The sequence below is a fragment of the Drosophila ficusphila genome, unplaced genomic scaffold (genome assembly GCF_018152265.1).
Source record: "Drosophila ficusphila isolate 14025-0441.05 unplaced genomic scaffold, ASM1815226v1 contig_791, whole genome shotgun sequence".
NCBI lineage: Eukaryota > Metazoa > Arthropoda > Insecta > Diptera > Drosophilidae > Drosophila > Drosophila ficusphila.
The window spans coordinates 12,777,802-12,797,003 of NW_025064737.1; the positions used below are offsets into that span (position 1 = coordinate 12,777,802).

Below are 19,202 nucleotides of genomic sequence, written 5' to 3' on the forward strand. Positions count from 1 at the left end.
ACCTACTGTTCACATTTCGTTGTCAAAATAATCGTTGTGTTGCACATTAATATTATTCTACGACTACGCGCGGAATCATTTGTCATAAATGCATTGTCAAGTTTCTTATCAACTGAAGAATAAAATTTCATTTGTCAGTAGGAGATCAACTCAAAAGATACAGCTCGGCTAACCGAAGGCTAAAGTCGAGAAAATAATTAACATGCTTCATGCGTCGTCAGTGGAGGAACCTATTGAGTGTTTCTGCTCAAGCGTCAGGCAAAAAGGGCTAGACGTGTTTCGTCAAGTGGAGCAAAATTTCGGGTGTTTGTGTAACATAAATAATTAGGATTTATTCGAGAAGCGACTATAAAAAGAAATTATGAAAAAGGGGCCAGCACTCCGCTTCTTTTTTTTTTGTTCAGCTGGCTCAGACTCGAGACGAGATTTAAAATCAAACAGCAGCCGAAACTGAACTACAAGTAAAGGGGGATTGAATAACATTTTGAAACCGAAAACTGAAAACTGATATTCGATATTGAATGTGCTTTTGGGCTTAAATTTTACGTGTAAGCGTAGCAAGGGTTTCTTAAATACGAAGGTTCTAGCACTAAATGATTAAAGTAATGGGTTTTTTTTTGGAGGGGGGGAGGTGGGCTGTGCCCCGCTCTAGATAACGCGGTTGACCAGCGGCATCTTGCGACGATTATAAGTGGGCGGATGCTGCTGCGGCTGCGCGACTTGCTGCACCTTGACCTTCTGGCCATACTGCTGCTCCAACTCGCCGGCCGGCCCAATTGCATAGTTGATGTCTACGCGAGCCCGCTTCGATTGCGGCTGCTGGTCGTAGCCATCGTTGGCGTTCAGATCGGCTGGGTTCAATTCGATGATGTGCTGGGCTTGGACATTGGAGATGGCTCGACGCACTGCCTCCTTGTCGTCTTCAATGTCGATTGCATCGTAAAGCTCGTCGACCTAAAGAATAAGGAAATTAGTATATGCAACCTGCAGAAAATGATTATTCGAACTTACCTCAATATCAAAGTCGCCGCTTTTCTGGCCAAGCAGAGCATGATCGATGGGCAGGTTATTTGACTGGTTGCCATTGGCGCGGCAATGACGCTCCTCCTCCGCCTCGAACTCGCTGAGCATGTGCTCCTCATCATCGTCCTCTTCCTCCTCTACCTCGCCGGCTTCATCGTCCTCCTCCACCAGCATGGCATCCACCATGGTGTCCTCGAACTCGTGCTCCTCCAGATCGGAGGACTCCTCGATCTCCGACTGCGAGTCCAGTTCGACATCCGAGTCGGCCGATCCGTGCTTCATTTCTCCCCGTTCCAGTGACTCCAGATGCTGTGGATAGACCATGGCACCACGTATGGCAGCCGGGTCCTTGCGCGACCACTTCTGCACCTCCTCGTCCATCTTGTTGATCCGCTCCGGGTTCATGGCCCAGCGGCAGCCCTTCCGCTGATTGCCATTCGTGGCTGGCCGCTCGATCTTCTCGAAGCACTTGTTCAGCGACAGATTGTGACGGACACTGTTCTTCCAGCCACTGGGAGCGTTCTCAAAGTACGGGAAGTGCTGGCAGAGGAAACTGTAGATTTCCGAAACGGGCAGTGATCCGGCTCGCGAATTCTTAAGAGCCAACGCGATGAGGCAGGAGTAGGAGTAGGCGGGCTTGGGAAACGGACTGCCCACCGGCGGCAGCTTCACCTTTTGCTGCAACGGCTTCACCAAGCCGACACCATTTGAGTTGTTGTTGGCTATGTTGACCAGGTTGCTCACATTTCCCAGCGGCGAAGAGGCCGAAGATGAGGACATGGACGATGGTGATCCCAGGCTGTAGTTGCTCTGCATTTGATGGTGCGGCGAGTTGGCCGCTGAAGCGATGCTCTTTGGTGTTGTGCTGACCTGCAGTCCTCGCTTGTTCGACTCCTCGCGTTTGAGGCCGACGTTCGAACCCACTCCTGGCGAGATTCCTCCTCCGGGTGACTTGACGGAAGTGGTTTGCTTCAGTTTCTGGTAGGCAACACTGTTGGCAAAGGTCAGCCCGCCAATGCCAGGTGCCAATTTAATGGTATTGGTGGCGCCACCTCCCGCGGTGAGCAGTGTGGATCCCTTACCCTTGCCCAGCTCATCTACGGAGTTGGGAACTGGACTGGATTGGGCCCGGCGCAGCTCTGAGCCCAGATCCTTGCGAACTGCGTCCACTGCCGAGGAATTCCGCCGTTGAAGGACCGAATTCGTGGCCATTGTGGCAGGTGCAGTGGTTCCTGTGCCCGTAACCACGGATATTTGCTTGGGAATGTGGGCCATAACCTGCTCTCGTCGCATCGAGCCTGCACTGACCTTCATCTGGGCCGGTGAGAAGGTCAAATGGGACTTGTGCTGATCCCTTTCGGCGCCGGGGGACGAGGGCACCGCTCCCGATCTGCCCTGCGTGCAAGTGACTGTCTTGTTTCGCTTTGGCGAGGTCAATCCAGATCCGCCGGACGAGGTTATCAGTGGCATCACGGAAATCGGGTTAACACACGCCCCCAGATCCGCATAGTAGTCGCTGTTGGACCAAAAACTGGACGACGAACCCATCCATTTGGCGGTGGGCGAGGCATGGAGGGCGCTGCTGGTCAGGAAGTTCGCATTGGCATTGTACGAAACCGGAAGCGAGCTGTTTGCACTTGACTGGTTGTTATTTATTGCGGATATAGCCTCCAGGGTTTGATCCAGGGACGAGGTGAGATCGCTGCCAGAACTGCCCACCACATTGGCGATCTCTGCGCGAATGTCCACGTCCAGCATCTCCTGCATCGAATCGGATACATAAAAGTCCAGCGAGGGTCCAGCGGCATCCTGCAAAAAGAAGGCGAAATCCATTTTAACAAGTAATTCTTTAAATGAGTTTAACAGAAGTGTCATTCACACCAGCCGACTAAGTTTAAAATTTTTCGCAATTCGTCTTGTTAAATTTTGTTATAGATGATAAACAAAAAATACAAATGTTATTTCTGCTAAGCTTAGCACAAATAAAAATATGAAAAATTATAGAATCACGTACTAATAATTTTCCCGCGCATTCGTTTTCCTAAGAACATCTCATAGGAACACAATTCCTTTGCATACAAACATACACAGAGATAGACCTACATATTTTATAATGATTAAATCTGTAACACAAGTCGCTTGAAAATTGTCCCGAATCTGATATCCCCGTGCTGATATACATACATTTGTATATGTGGGTTTGTACGTGCACAGAAAAATACATATGTATGTGTTTTGGGGATCGGATAGGTTTTCATTTTCTATACGAGGCACCAGCAACAACAACTCGAAAGAAAACAACAATAATAATTGAGGGGCCAAAGGAGCAAGAGAGCCGAGTTCAAAACCAGTTTTTTACGCGCCAAGGCAGGCAGGCTAAAAAATAAATAAAAAACCAAAACAGGCGACGAAGAGCAAACGGCGAAGGATAGGAAAAGGTTGGGGGGTATGGATGTTTTCTGAGTTCCATATAGCACGCCCAACAACAAAACAACGAAAATAACTCATGTTGCAACACCAGAACCAGTACAACAAAAAAAAAAAAGATCAGCAATGTCGGGAACATGTAAACAAATTTTTTTTTACCGAGAGTCTTGAGTCGGTGCTGCATACATAAATATGTATGTATGTAAGTTTATATATGTATGTAATAAACAAACATCCAAAACATTGGAAGTACATACAGTTGTGTGCACAACAAAAATTCCAAAGTAATGGTTTTCTTTAAACCATTCTTTTTTAACCCAGGTTGTTTTCGAAACTTAAACTAAATTAAAAATATTTTTCAAAAATGAAATCTGGTTTCAAAGTTCCTAATTTTAATGAAATCATTGTCGGAAAAAACATTTCTTTAGTAAGTTTCTAATTTGTTATCGACCGCTGTATTTACACAATATAAACATAATCAAGAGTGGGAGAAAAAGGAGTCGAGGTCCAGGCCGCGAGAAGGCCACACAGCAACAATTGCAACGACGGTGACCGAAAACCGGATATCAGAAAAATTGAAAGTTTATGCAACAATCGAGGAGATCGCGGTTTGAGACCAGCATTACAATTGGGGCCTGGAGTAGCGAATTCTCCCCTTGTCTCAAAAAGTGAATCACTTGTGAGACCGACCATCAGAACATTAGATTCGCTTCCAGATCACACACATATGTATGAATATATGTAAATACAAAATGTTGCGTACAAACAACCACCAGTGGATACAAATGTTTCGGCAGCATGTTGCGGAAAAGATGGCAAAAAGGGGGAAACATACAGACATTTGTATATATACAAATTTATGTTCACATGTGTGTAATGCTGACATCGAGAGGGAAAAGGAATTAAAGCCGTACAAAAACAGAAAACAGGGAAACTTCGCTGCTGCTGTTCTCTGTTGTTTTTTTTTCCTCTTTTTTCTCTATGTGTGCGGCGAAGTTGAGAGAGCGAGACGGAGAGAAAGAGACCGCGCTAAGGAGAGGGTAGAAAATGTACGAAAACATAGAACGTAAATAACAGAGCTGCCACAGAGGCGAAGTTGCGACCTCTGTTGCGCGTACAGTAGGCAACAAAACATGCGGCGAGTTGCTGAGAACAGAAAACACAAAGCGGGCAACAACAACAGCAACAAAAACAACAGAACCGAAGCAAAGCAAAAAAGGCAGCAAAAACATGCCGATTACTTTTGCTGTTTTTGCTTGTGGACTTTATTATTTTCGCTGAATATTTTTTTTTGCAGCTCTGTTGGAAAAACGTCGTGTGATGGATGCTTCTTATTACTTTACAGTTTTTGGGCGGCTGTTAAATGTGGCGCTACTGTTAGGTTAGATAGGGAGCGAAAGGGATGCAGAGAGTGTGGGAGAGGGAGTTCAATGTCAAGGTGTCCTTGAAGCCGAGCGCAGAACACTGACCTGACCCCAAAGAAGAGAAGGCGGGGTGGGGGTCACCGGTGACCCCAAACAGGACGACTTTTGTGCTTTTATTATGCGGCGACGCTGAAAAATCAATAGACACAGGGATATACACACATCTGGATGATATATAGCCCGCCACACGGGAATGATAAGTTGCATAATTTAGCAGGATATCATAAATTGGTGCAGGCGCATGTTCGGGGTTCTCTTTATCAAAGTTGAAAATGGAGATGGGCAACTGGGTGCGGTAACGAAGGGCGTGGGGTGTGGGAGTTCCCCAAAAAGTGAGCACCTTTATCCGCACAACAACCCCTTCACTATCAAAATTTCCATGTGTCTGTGGCAGAGTAATCGGGATGTGAGGAATACCAGGGAGGGGAGTCGAGGATGCTGGGAATATCTGTTTTGTCAGTTCCCAATTTCAAGTGCTATCCAAAGTGCTTCTTCCGCCCATTTTCTTCTTTTTTTTATTTAGCGATTGAAATACACATGGCGATATTGGGTTTAAAAAAAAAAGATAAAAAAATGTTTGTATATTGACGAGCGAGGATTTATGTATGTGCAAATAACACTTTTGCTGTATGTTTATTACCCCAAAAACAAGTAAATTATTTGTATGTCCATAGAAACACGCTAACTAAATCTTTTATATTTAAAACTAAAGCGTAAAACACTTTCTACATACATACATATTTGCATTAAAACCAATGTTTTTAAGAAATATGCCATTTAATTCCACTAAATAATATTGATCAATAAGTTAGTTATTTTAATAACCCTATTTTAAAACGTATTACCTCTGAATCTAAAGTCGACATTTATTTGAGTGTTTGTATTTTCTTAGAGAATTTTTTAATGGTATTATACAATTGCATCGTGTTTTCCCCCTCTCTATCGTTAACTCCATATGGCGCATCCTGGCTAAAACAAAATCGAATTACATACCTCGCGGCAGGTGTTTGGCCGATAAGCAGTTGGGAGCAGGGCCAAAAGTCTGGGCATAGCGATTGGGTTTGTTACCTCTCGAATGCATCCAGCATGCAACAATCAGCCTAACCGATAAAAGGGAAACTCGGAAGAGAGCAGTCATTCAGGGAGTCTGAAGGAAGAAAACAGAAGACTTGGACAGCTGGCAATCTTCAGCTGGAAGCTAAGTAGCTGCAGCAGCTGGCCCTTCTCAGCAGTTTCTCAATTTTTCAATAAATTTGTATTGACTGCCGATTAGAGTCAATGGGACAAAGTGTTCATGATTTGGTTTAATTGATATTTGGACAGGGGTCTTACGTATCCAAGATTGAGTGAAAGAAGGAGGATCTAGGATTTTTACTATTTTATTTTAAAAAATACAATAAATCTAAAATCTTTACAAAATAAGTAAATAATTTACAACAACTATCTATTCTCAAAGGCTTTCCTATTTAAATATGACAATAATTTTAGGACAACCGTCAAAGTAGACCTCAACTGGAAAAAGATTTTCCAATTTCATGAATATTAAAAAAAAGTGTTGTTCGTGTTATGAGCATAAACAAAATAAATTGGTTGTGTGTTTGTTCAGAACATTTATCACTCCAATCCAATGCTCACCCCTTAGCTCTGCCCTAATCTACCCCAATCGGAATATGATTCACCAATTTCGTACAGATTTCAAGCTGAATTATGTGCGATCTGCTTAGAACTTTCGGCAACCCTTTACCCTTTTTCTTTAATATTTAACCCCCATCATTTATTCCTTTCCTCCACCCTCGCAGCCATTAGTTAGGCATTATAACAGAAATATAACCCAGATGATATGATATTTCCTATACCCGTAGACCGCGCCGTAATGGGAGTGATGGAATGTTTGAGGGATTCGCTCTAGGCCTCCTCTTTCAATACATTTTTCAGTTCTATTTCCTTCACCCTCCCCTCTAACCTTCTTTCTAAAAGTGACTGTGTGTGCGTTTCCGTGTCTGTGTGATAACCTTTGGTCTGCCCTCTGTTGAATTGCGAGTTTCCAGTCGAAATTGGAAGAGTATGGTGTAGGGGAAAGGGAAGCAGCAGGCTCAGGCAGCTGCAACTCGAGGGTTGATAAAGGTCTCTAGTTCAGTTCTGTTGCTTGCGGTACAGTAATTGATCGATTAAGAGAATTTCACAACTGAAACCCAAAGGGTTCAGTTTAAAAATCAGACTAAAAAACTATGTAAAAATCATAATTATTGAAATATACAGAGTATGTATTTTATTTTAGTTTACATATTTTTAAAAATATTAAAAAAAAAAATACAGTATAAATGAAAAAGTTTCACTAACAAAACGTTGCATTGTGTGCTTTAATAGTAAATTATTCACCATTGGAAGACCACTGTATTTGCTATAGGTACTTCTTCCTGCTGTAAGTTGCAATTCCACAATCGTAAACTGTTTAGAATTGCATTTGCCAACGGGAAACAAACTTCCTGGCTTTAATTAGTTTACAGCTCCGAGCCCATGGTGCCAAGGAATTGCCATTTTTCACACCTCTTTGGTTGGGGGAGAAAACAAACCGGTGGGCGGGTGAAGGGTTAATAAATCCTTGATACCAAGAGACCTAATAAATCAACCGGCTTTCGAATGCGGCGCTCAGCAACCAGAGAAAAAGGCCTAGCAAAAATACGTATAAGTCATTTTTAACCTGCCTGTTTCTACCCTCACCCCACTCTTTTAAAACTTTTTGTATTTTTTTGCCCCCCTAAAAATTCTTGAAAAAATGTGCCGAAATAAAAATGCAACGAACAGGCGAGCAAAGTTCACAGCAAGCACTTTTCGACTTTCAGGGGGGATTAAAGGAAAATGCAAAAGTTGTCAGTAAAAGTTCGACAAGGCCTACAGCCCCCTGCCACTTTTTAACTTTGTGCCCCCTGAAAAGTTGTTGCTGCTCAGTTGCAGCTGCCTGTTGGCCTTTTTAAGTTGTGCAACGAACCAAGGAAGCAGCGAGGGGGTATTTCGTCCATTTCTCTGCAGGATTCGTCACTACCAATTGTTTCTTGTTATTTGTATTTCCTGCATCTGCTATTTTTGCCTGTCTTTTGTTGCAACTCACATCTTTCTCCGCCTTTCACCTCGGTATCACTCTGCTGACACACAGAGAAGTAGACGAGATGGTAAATAAAGGCAGGAATAATACTGAGGCAGCAAAGAATCCCTCACTCAGGTAGGACAGCCCATTTTTACTTGGGCCTTTCTCGAAACATCTTTCCTGAGGTCATGAGCGCCCATTTGTAAATTACTTTATGGTGCAATAAAAGTCGTTTGCCTGAATGCCCAACTAAATCCGAGCCGAAGGTATATCCTTAAACACACTGAAACGGGATGATCTCAAGTCGTAAATCGTTTTTAAATCTCTTGGTTAGCGAGAAGACAGCTTCCTTGGGTTATTTCATTCATTAAGCAAATGTGTTGCAAGAAATCCGAAATCTGCATTTGCCAAAAGTTTATATTTAGCGCAAAAGTCCATTTTTCATCCGTCTTTTCCGCATACGTGAAGGTTAATCAGTGGGTTTTACCAAAAAACATGGGTTTCATACAGATTTGCAGTTAAGACAAATTATAAAAAAAATTCTTAATGCCAGTTGAATATATACATAGATGGTACGCTGATAGCTACTGGGTAAACCTCATCTACATGTTCCACCAAAATAACGTCAACCTTTTATTTGTGTGGGAGATTGGCACGGCTTTTAAGTGTGTGTGTTTCCGTGTGTTCGGGCCGTGAGAAAATCTATGCGGCATACAGCTGGGCGCTCATATTCGGCAGCAGAACGAAAAACAGACAAGTGACTTTCCTCCCACAGCCCCCTCTCTTGGTCTTTCCCTCTCTGTCTCGCATTTTCTCTGCATTTTGGGGTAGGTGGATTACCAACCCCGGAACCCCCTGAAAACCCCAATCAAAAGCGCGTTGAACTTTGAAGTTGTTCTTTGTTGACTTTTTGCTTTGATTTTTATTTGCTACTTTTTTGTTCTTGTTTTTTTTTTTGCCATGTTGCCGCAACAAAGGTTGCCGAAACCAAAGAGAAGAAAGAGAACAGTGCGACAGAGATGGACAACGTGGGAGAAAAGCTTTTGATGTGGGAACTGTCGACTGTTGCTTTTTCTTTTGTTTTGTTCCCACACTCGCACTCAAGCACACACACAGAAAAAACACACGGAAACCCCAAGATAAAACGATTTATTTTGTTTGCTTTTCTTTGTTCCCCTTCGCACACACAGTCGCACACCCGTAATTCGCAACACTTGTAGATTGTATGTGTGTATGCGTGTGTGTGGAGTTTTGCATGTTGCATTTAACAGGCGCACATGTTCCCATAGTCCGTACTTTTGCATTTCCATTTCAAATTTTGAAAACTTTGCTGGAGGTCAGTTCCTTTGCCGATTGTCGATTTTGGCGGACAGTCTGCCTTAAACTTTAAACTCTAGCCACACATTTCCCGACCCAAAATATTTTGCCACTTTGTTGCGGCGACTAAAACAGTTAAGACAAAAGGTTCGAGGTGAACGCTTGGCCTTCAAAAAGTTTAAAACGCAAAAGCTGAAGAAGAGACCCCAGACGAAAAACTCAGCGAACCAGCGTAGAAACACACTAAAGTACTCAGGCCACAGCAACGGCCAAGAAAATTGCACCGCAAAATTATAGTTCTTATTTTATTCATATTTTTAAACATGGATCATATAACCCCAAAAATAATTTAGGAAGAGCAAAATCTTAAGCAAAAATTTGCATAGAATTGCATTTTGTAAGGATTACTTGACAATTCTTTCGTTTTGGGAAAATATTCTGATAGTTTTAAGTTTTTTTCTGTTCTGTTTTTTTTTTTTTTTTTAATGTTATCCAAGTTTAAAACTTAGGGTATACTCCGTTCAATTCGGCAATTTAATACAATTTCGCCAGCAGGCAAGAAAAGCAAATATGTAAACTCCCTTAAAATATTTTTGTATTTACTTTAAATAGAAATGAGCATCAAATTCCGGAAAATACATTCGAAATTAAAGATTAACTGATATTCCCCAGTACTGACTTAAAGCTGTGCTATTGTTTTAGCCACCGCTGTGGGTGACAAAAAATAAATAAGCCAAATAATTGCGCATGGCTACAAAGAAAAAACACTTCTGCTGGCTGACTTGAGTAAAGTTAAGTACAATTATAACACAAGTAAAATAATACCGGCAATCCCCACCCAAGAACTGAATTAAAATCCACTGTTGATCGAGTTGGGGCTCGGCATAAGCAACAGTCTGTTAACAGAGGTGAATTCTCCAGCTAGCCAAGTTAATAACCTCCAACAAACTCAAGACTAGGAAGTGCACAATCTTCATAGAACTACAATTCCATTATTTATTATCGGCGCTTGCTGTTCCGGTTGTAATTAATCATCCGTCCATTGAGCGAAAAGCGAAAAGCGAAAAGGCAATTTTCAAAGCTTAACGATCAAAAGTAAACACGCACACAGGCGTAAATGCGCTACGGCGAATTCAAAATTCAAAAATTGCACGTTACACGCGGCGAAAGCGAAAAAGTCGAGTCAACAACAAAGCTTTGGAGCAAGCGAGGTGGGGAATAATTGGCCGCAGGGGCGAGCGAGATAGCGAGTGGAACCAAAGTTTCGCCGCCAACTGTTCTTCGTAGTGGTGGGTTTTTTAGGTGGGAATGGGAACGGTTGGGGAGTGTGGGGAATGGGGACCGAACGTTAAATTCAAAAATCGCGCCTGTCTGTGTGGCCACATGCAAGTGTGTGTGCGTGCGGCCGGCCGGCAAAATGTGTGCAAAAAGATATTAAGTTGATTCTCTTTTCTCTTTCTTACCGCATATTTGCTAAAGAAACCCTCGTGTATTCCGCTCGAATAATCCTCTAGTTCGAACATGGTGATATTTTTTGTTTTTAGCATGCACTTTGTTTTGATCTATTCCGCTTTACGCCGTTTCCCCCGAATTTATCCGGGTCGTCTGCTTCTTCAAGAACCGTTGATCGGCTTTCGCGCACAGGGTAAAACAAGAACAGAAAACACCCGTTGTTCCTCGATATTCTCGATTCATGCACTTTTCCAATTTCCACTCCTGTGCAAGGACCCTCTGCACATGGCGCTCGAATTATCGCAGTTATCAGGCGCGCACAATTAAACAACACCGGTCTCAAATACGCGGAGCACCGACAAAAACCAACCCGCGAGGCCAAAATTCGAAAGAAAAATGAGAGCACAAGAGACGGCAGGAGAGAACGTTGGACGAGGTAGTGTGGCCATTTTTGCTTATTTTTGTTCGATTGCTTCTTATCGGTTTTTTCGATAGAATAAACGAACTCGGTTTTTATCCGTTGGAGGCGCTTGGTCCAAGTTGCTAACAGATTCATTGCAGAAATGATTAACACGAAAAACGTTTTTTTTTATTGAAGAGCCAAAATTCGAAAAAAAAAAATAAGAACGAGAACAAAACGGAATAACATCTAATGAGATCCGTTTGTCTTCAAACATACCCCGAACGATTTGCCAGTTTCTTCCGTCCGCTAGAGGCGCTTCTTCAAACTTCTACAGAAACTTAACATGGTAACGTTTTCGCAATCGCCGAGTCCGAGAGCTCCAAGCATTTTAATTTTCTTTGTAGATTTCGATTGAATACACGAAATTGGGTTTCGTCCGCGAGAAGCGATTTTGCCCTTTCGTTTGCAGATATTCTTAACATTTTTTAACCTATCTGATGCACCCTCCTAGCCTAACGAAGGCATTCTAACTTTAGCCAGTTCACTAACCCCAAATAGCGTTGCCCCATCCAAAAACCAAAATACGTGATTTATTTGAATTTCAGGTGGTAACGCTTATTCAAGCTTACAAAATTTGTTTTCATTATTCTAAAAAGCTAGGGAGACGATCGACTCGCAAAAAATTTCTTTTGTTTGTATGTATGTGTATATATTTTTAACGGTTTGTGTAAGGGGCTTTATAATTTAACGAAAAACAATAAACAAATTAAACAACAGTAGCGTTCTTTAAGACTTTAACAGTGGTAACGACAGAAAAACAAACCGAACCCTCGTCGTTGCTCATTGCCTCCTCACATACTAAACCCGAGCTGGTCTTAATCATCTTAACTTTGGGTTTTCTCTTAAGCGATGGAATCGCCTTTTTGCAGTTGGCGCTTGTGCAAATGGGATTCAGTGAATCGTTGTTCGCCCCATCCAATCTCTTTAGCACATATTCCCCACGAGGCCTTTGCTTCTTGATCCTTTTCCTCTTCGGCTTACTAGATGTCTTAGAAGCCTGTTTAGAATCGTCCTCCAAGCAGGAAATGATCTTGTCGAGATAATCCTCTATCTTATTTTTGGAGTCATCAAGTGAAGCCTTAAAGCGCTTTGCCCTATCGCCCATTTCCAACTCAAGTTTGCGCTTTCGCATGTTGGATTTTGGGGCATCGAAGGATGTTGAAGGATTTAAGTTATCAACATTAGCACGATGAGGTGATTTTACTACAGTCATTGCGATCGACGGATTTTCGTTAGCAGATCCCATTGATTCCTTCGGGATACCAATGGGAGTGTCCTTTGGATCAAGATTTTTGAAGCATTCGTTGTTCATCTCGACTTTTGACAGGACCTCTTTGATGGGTAAAACTTCGTTAATAGATTTTGGGGATGGTTGGTTCTTCTCGGCTTCAAAGGTCTCTTCCTGCTCGACGATGGTTAAAATGTCGTCCGTTGTCTTCGAGCGCGGCGTACTCTTTGTTTTAGAAGAGGCCCCATTTTGATGTTTTACTGTAATGGCTTCAAATTTGTTACTTTTTGGGACGCCACCAGGAGCATCCACAATTTTCTTGGGCTTTCGCATATTGGATTTTGGGACAGCAAAGTCCGTTGAAGGATTTAAGTTATCAAAATTAGCAAGAGTAGCGGACTTTACTATAGTCTTGGCAATCGGCGGATTCTCGATACCAGATCTCATTGACTCCTTCGGGACAAAAATTTGCTTTTGATCAAGAGGAGTAATGCATTCGTTGTTATTCTCGACTTTTGATACAGTCTCATTTTGCTCAACTTTTTTAAAGTGTGAAATTTTGCTTATAGATTTCAAAGATTGTTCGTTCTCTATTGCTTCATAGGTCTGTTTCTGATCGATCACTTTTTTGTCCGATGGGTTCGAGGGCATCTCGTTCTTTGTTTTAGAGGAGGCCCCATTTGGCTGTTTTACTGCAATGTCTTCAATTTTGTTAGTTGTAGTTTGGACTTCACAAAAATCATCGGCCATTTTTGTAGCTCCAAGTTTCTCGGCCTTCAATGTAGCTACTGATAAAACCTTGCCGGCATCAGCATTTGTTCTTTGGATCTTTACCACCGCTTTCTTCGTAACATTTTGGTTACGTTGCGATGACTTAGTCAGCATTTCCGTAGAATCAAGCGATTTATCGAATATATCCTGTTCAAGGGATCTGGGATTGCAAAGAGGCTTCTGCTCTCCCTGTGTCTCGTTTTCTTCCTCAACTTCGAATTGATTAAGTATTTTTTTGGTGAGAGCGCTCAACTTGGGACGCGGCGTGTTTTCGCGATTCGGGGTCACCAGGGAATTATTGCCGAGACCTAGTGACAAACACCAGTTAATAAGGCTAAAGGTATGAAATGTTATAACCGATTTGAATACTAAAGTTGTACTCATCGCGATAATGATAATGATAAATTAGCTTACCACGTTCTGTGGAGGTAGTACTTTTCAGGGGCGTAGACGAGGTACTGGACGTTTCCATCATGGACATACGGCGAGATCTAGACCGAGTAACTGACATAATATTTTTTAAAAAGGGCAAAGTTTGGTGAAACACACAGAGTAATCGGAACGGACAATCAGTTCGAATGAAATGCTTTTGAAAAGTGAGGATCTGTGAAGTTCAAGACCAAAAAATAAGCTGAACTAAAGCGCTAGCCTACTACTTCAGAAAACTAAAAACCGATTCCAAATAATTTTTTTGAACAAATGACCACGGTCTTCTCCCCCAAAGAACCAACAAAAAATGCCTAAAAAACTAAAGTTTATTCATTTTTTTAACTACATTATTTGTTTTTGAATGCTTTGATTTGCCTTTCTTGTACATGTTCAAGAAGATATATTGTGATGCCTAGTTTTTATTTTTGTAAAACCAAGCAAACCAGAATATAAATGAACAACACCAATCTACACCTAGTTTAAAACTATTAAAAAAAAAGTGTTATCAGCGAATTTTTTAATTTTTTGGGATCAACCACCGTATAATATTTATATACAGCTTGAAGTTTTCTTTAATTTTTAACAAACATAAATTTATTTCTGTGGTAATGCGTTCATGTGAATGAGTGAAGTACAGTGGAATTTAAATCTCACAGATGGCAAGGTGTAGAAAAATGTCATAACAAAAATATGTAAACAAATAATTCAAAAAATCAAATTCCATTCGGCAAAAAAGGTAAAGAAAATAAACAAAAATTGAAGTAAGCATTGTGTACACTTGACATTTCCATCCATTAATACTAGTATCCATTATATATATATATATCTCTGAATAATCCTACGACTTGCGGGCGAAGACCCGCTGCTTGAAGAGCAGTGCCGCCTGTTTGGCTGGATTGTGATGTCCAGCTTCTTCGGTCTTCGCTGCCAGACGTTTGCCCCGCTTCTTGGAAACACCCGAGGGTCCTGGTTCCTCGCGGAACCCATGCATTTTCGGTGTGGCTGGCATCTCGCGGAAGTACTTCTGTTTGGGAGTGCGCGGCTCGACGCGCACCATGCCCGAACTGGTTTTGATCAGCTCGATTTGTGGTATCTTCTGGGGCGGCTCATCGACCACTGTCACGTAGCCAGCGTTCGTTCGAATGCGGTTCCCTGGTTGACCATGGTTCTCCTCATCGGAGCTCTTGAGCGGTGATGTTTCCTGTTGCTTTTGCTTCTTGACCTGCTTATTTTTCTTGGCCGCCTTCTTGTCCTCCATTGGAGGCTGTGGCGACAGTTTACGTGCCAGCGTGCGAGGCTGTAGAATGAGAAGGATTACATATATATAATTTTAGATTTGATTAATTAATTTGATTAATTGATAAAACAAACCTCTCCGTCGCCAGATTTCGTTGGCGCAAGTAGGTTGACAGCATGACTTACAGCCTGCCGTGCTGCCTGCAAGCGCTTCACATCCTTCTTGATTGGAGGTGCCTGCTTAGCCGGTTTGGCATTTGGTAATGGCAATGCTATTTCGGAGACAGTGGCCGCCAAGGGTTTGGTAGCCGCTTGCTGAGCCTGACGCTTTGGTTTTTTTTGCTTTGTTCCCGTGGCAAGTTGCTAAAGAAATAATACACTTATTAGCATCAGAAGAGAATATGTATTATATACTTAAGGATCTTACTGCTTTCTTCTCTTTCAACTTCGCCTCATTGGCTGCCTCGAGAAGGTTGTGACAGTATGCCAAGTAATACTCTGCAGTCTTCTCCTGTTTTGGCACCGGATTCTCTGCAGTTTTAGTAGTTTCAAGTATTTTGGGATTTTTCTTCGGTGGTTGCGGCTCTTGGAAAACCTTGGGCTCTTCCAAAGGCAATTCCTCAACCGCTTCCTCTCTTTTGGGAGAATCCTGCACAGCAGTTTCTTGGGGTGAAGGTACAGGAGCTTCTTTAGTAATGACTTCCTCCGAAATTTCCTTTTCGCTCTCAACTTCCTCGGCGCCAACCTCCACCCCAAGATCCTCCTCTGAAGATGCGGAAGAATCTTCATGCGTACTCTTTAAACGCTTGTGCTCTTGATGGGTTCCCATGTCATCGAAATCTTCGGGTGTTCCCGAGAAGCTCTTGGACATACGCTTTCGCTTCTTGTTCTGCTTCTTTCTTTCGGCCACCATCTCAACAAAGGACTGCGAAGGGCAGAAGTCACCGGCAAGATTGGCGCGATCACTACGGCGTCTCAGTTTCGGTTCCTTGGCCGCCAACTCAGGACTCTGTACATACAACGACTGACGGCGCGATTTCTGTAGCGGATTGAACATTGTTTCCAGGTGACGCAGATCACTAGAGGCCAACTCGGCGAGCAGAGCTTCTTCATCTGCAGTTTTTAGGGTTTTTTGAGCCTGGGAAGATATGGATTTTCTTGCAGCAGGAGAGCCTTTCTGCTCAACTTCCTCGTTTGCTACGGGAACCTCAATCTCTTTTTCCTCTTCGAGCTCCTCCGCTTCATCTGAATCCATGATTTCGTATACACTTCTGTTGGCCTTAGCGTTACCCAAGGCGTTCTGCTCGACCTGTACTTCCTGATCCGAGGAATCAACCTCCATGACACTGACATCCAGGCGGGTCTCCGTCTTGTTGAATCTCTCCGACTTGTTCAGTTCAGTTAGGGCAACTTGGCGGGACCTCTCCAGTTCGGTTTCAGAAGTCGGCGAGTGCTCCTCGCTGCCGTTCATCATTTGAGCTGCCTCGCTTAGTTTGCTGGCATTGGAGGAGCAGTTGCTCTGGTTCTTGGGCTTAACCGATGTGCTCTTGTTCATGTCCTTTTCCCGATCTTCGGTCTCCTCCTCTTCGTCGCTTGAGCTCGCAACCATAATGCGGCGACGCTTGCTGCTGGACGTTTCCTTGGTTTTTTCAGAAATAAACTCTTCCTCTTCCTCCTCGTCTTCGGAGTAGCAAAGTGGCCCAACTTCCTCCTCTTCGTCGTCGTTGTCCGAAACAATAAAGGAATCATCGCCTTCAGATTCCTCTGCGGTGGACTCCTCCGTGTCCTTACTTCCAACGGACTCGCCATCGACCGGAATTTCATTCTCTTCCATCTCGCGACGCATCGAACTGTCCATTGAGTCACCAGACTGGTAATCCTCCTCGGCCTCTTCCGCTTCTAAGTTAACGAATTCGCATTTTGATTCATCTTGTTCATGCTCCTCGTCTTCTTCTGAGTCCTCCACTTCTTCGAAGCTATCGAGGCGTGTCAGTATTTTCTTCTCTGTCTTTTTGGTTGACGTATTGACCAGCTCCACCTCCTCATCTTTAGCATTCTTTGAATCCAGCTCATCGAAAGGCTTGATGGCATCGATTTTGGGTGGAGCTGGCTTTAGTTCCGACTTGCTGATGGACAGTTCGAGCTCTTGATCCTTCAAAATAGGCGTGGAACTATTTCGGCCCTTTTGCAGAGCTAGTTTTAGTGGAGTGTCTTGCTTCGGGGTAAATGTGCGGACCACAGGAACCTTTTCACGACCAGGAGTTTTTGGGAAGCGAATTTTTTCTACTTCTGAATCCTCAGTGCCGCTGTTGAAGCCCACCGATTTCTTTTGCTCAACCGCAGGGGAGCCCATAACACGAGATATAATGCCGGGTGTAAGGTCCGGGAGCTTAACAACCTCGGTCACAAGCACTGGGCTTTCCTCGTCTACGTCCATGGCATCATCTTGAGGAGTTTCTTCACTGGATACTGACTTATCTGCGGTTTTTGAAGCGTCTTCAGGAGCTGTTGCCTCCTTGGTGTTAGGATCTGCTGGCTCATCGGTGTTAAATTCTATTAACTCATCCAGTAATTTTTCCAGCATTGGTTCATTTTCCTGAAATTCGTCCTCCACGTGCGATTCTTCTGCATCCAAAAATTCTTGGTCCTCCATGGATTCATCTTTTACTGGAGTGTTGGTTTTTGGCTTTGGTTCAACAATAGGTATCTTTTGCGGAGTTTGTACATTCTTTTCCTCTTCAAGAGCCTTTTGTGGAGTTTCTATTTCCTGTGTATTCACCGGAGCCGTTTCAACAGCAGAAATCTTTTGCGGTGATTCAATTTTCTGTACAATTATAGGAGCCGTTTCAGCAGGTGGAATCTTTTCTTCTTGGCGCTCTTCAACTGGGGCAATCTTCTGCGGAGTTTCGATTTTCTTTATAATTTTTGAATCCTCGACAGGGGTGACCTTCTGTGGAGTCTCGAGTTTCTTTGCAACTTTAGGGGACTCTGGCTTTTCGGCTGCTGAGGATTCTTGATCCTTTTCAGTCCTAAGAGATTTGCTTGAGGCCTGGATTTGTGCAAGTGCGTTAAATGTCTTTAAGAATGGAAGTTTCTTAGTATCACTTGCAGGTTCGGAAGATTCCTGTCCATTTTCTTGCTTTTTAGTAACTTTAGGAGAGGGCTTCGCTTCAGCTTCCTGTAAAGGTATTTCATCTTTGTTTTCCTCTGGCAGAATCAACGGCTTGGCTGCCTCTACTTTTTTACCAGCGGCTTTGACCACCGATAATTTCTCCAGTCTGACCGTCACCTTGGGTGTGTTTCTAGTTGTGATCTTGGTTATCTCGGCTTCCACATTTTGGGCATCCGTCTCGTCTTCAACCGAAGAGTGGATTTCGCGCGATGTGTTACCGGACGAACGAGTGGCAATCGGAGGTGTTTGTGACATGGAACGTGTGACTCGTTTTTCATCACTCGGTGAGGGCGTGACTTTGCGCCTGGGACTTGGACTAGCACTTGCTTTTCGCTCCAACTTGGCCTTGGTCTCCTTTTGCACGGGACTTTGTGCGGGACTGGGCATCTCCTGCCTTATCTCGACTTCCTCCGCCTCCTCGGTGAGTGTGAGCTGTTGTCGCACGGATCTCGTGTTCTTCGCCGGCGTGCGTGCTGTCCTCTTTACAGAGGAGGGCGTGCTCGGTTCGGGAGTTTCGCCGCGTGCCAACGAGGCTCGTCTTGTCCTCGTCGGAGTCCTTACATCTAGAGTGGCCGAGTTTAGGCGAGTGCGGCGCGTTGCACGTGGGGAGGCAGTACCTATTGAGGTAAGGAAAAGAAAGTCTTGTAAAAGGGAAGATCGGGTTATAAATGTACCAAGTACTTACTTTTTTCTGCCGCAGTCTCCAACAATTGAGGAGTACTCGGTCGACTGTCCGATTCCAGAACGGACAAACGGCGAGTGCGTGCTCGAGTAACTGGCATGTTGTAATAAAGTTGAATAATTAAAATGAACAAGACAATTTGCTTACTACATAAGGTTGAAGTATTTAAGCCTTCGTCTTTTGAGGATAAGGGAGCTCTGAAAAATGGCTGACTTTGGAGCCCTAGCCTAGTATCCCGTTGCTTTTGCTTTCTCGAAAGGCCTACTTTATAAACCAACTTACCGCGCTTGCCATCGCCATTATCGGTAGTATCTTCCATTTGGCTCGGCTGTATTGTTTTCCGTACACAACAATTAATTTAAATCAAGAGAGTTTGGAACCCGCAGGCAAATTATAACAAAGAAAAAGAACGAAGACGTAAAGACGCCGAGCCAAAAAGTGAAGTAAAACCAATTCACATGTGCCGGAAACTGCGACGTTACGCAACACTACA

The 19,202-nt window shown here is 43.4% G+C and overlaps 3 protein-coding genes across 3 annotated transcripts; all 3 read right to left on the bottom strand.

Annotated features, from left to right (window-relative positions):
* Window positions 1-306: 306 nt before the first annotated feature.
* On the bottom strand, window positions 307-11,155 carry LOC108087263. Its single transcript, XM_017184570.2, has 3 exons — window positions 10,740-11,155; window positions 1,012-2,832; window positions 307-954 (listed from the first exon to the last, which is right to left on the bottom strand). Exons 1-3 carry the CDS (start codon window positions 10,821-10,823, stop codon window positions 649-651), a joined length of 2,211 nt encoding a protein of 736 aa, XP_017040059.1. The 5' UTR covers window positions 10,824-11,155; the 3' UTR covers window positions 307-648.
* Window positions 11,156-11,699: 544 nt separating this feature from the next.
* LOC108087394 lies at window positions 11,700-13,793 on the bottom strand. The gene is made up of 2 exons (XM_017184741.2): window positions 13,605-13,793; window positions 11,700-13,498 (listed from the first exon to the last, which is right to left on the bottom strand). Exons 1-2 carry the CDS (start codon window positions 13,699-13,701, stop codon window positions 11,898-11,900), a joined length of 1,698 nt encoding a protein of 565 aa, XP_017040230.2. The 5' UTR covers window positions 13,702-13,793; the 3' UTR covers window positions 11,700-11,897.
* A 134-nt stretch (window positions 13,794-13,927) lies between these two features.
* Window positions 13,928-19,178, bottom strand: LOC108087296 (protein slender lobes). The gene is made up of 5 exons (XM_017184608.2): window positions 18,992-19,178; window positions 18,713-18,802; window positions 15,283-18,644; window positions 14,991-15,218; window positions 13,928-14,916 (listed from the first exon to the last, which is right to left on the bottom strand). Exons 1-5 carry the CDS (start codon window positions 19,026-19,028, stop codon window positions 14,458-14,460), a joined length of 4,176 nt encoding a protein of 1,391 aa, XP_017040097.1. The 5' UTR covers window positions 19,029-19,178; the 3' UTR covers window positions 13,928-14,457.
* Between the last annotated feature and the right edge of the window lie 24 nt (window positions 19,179-19,202).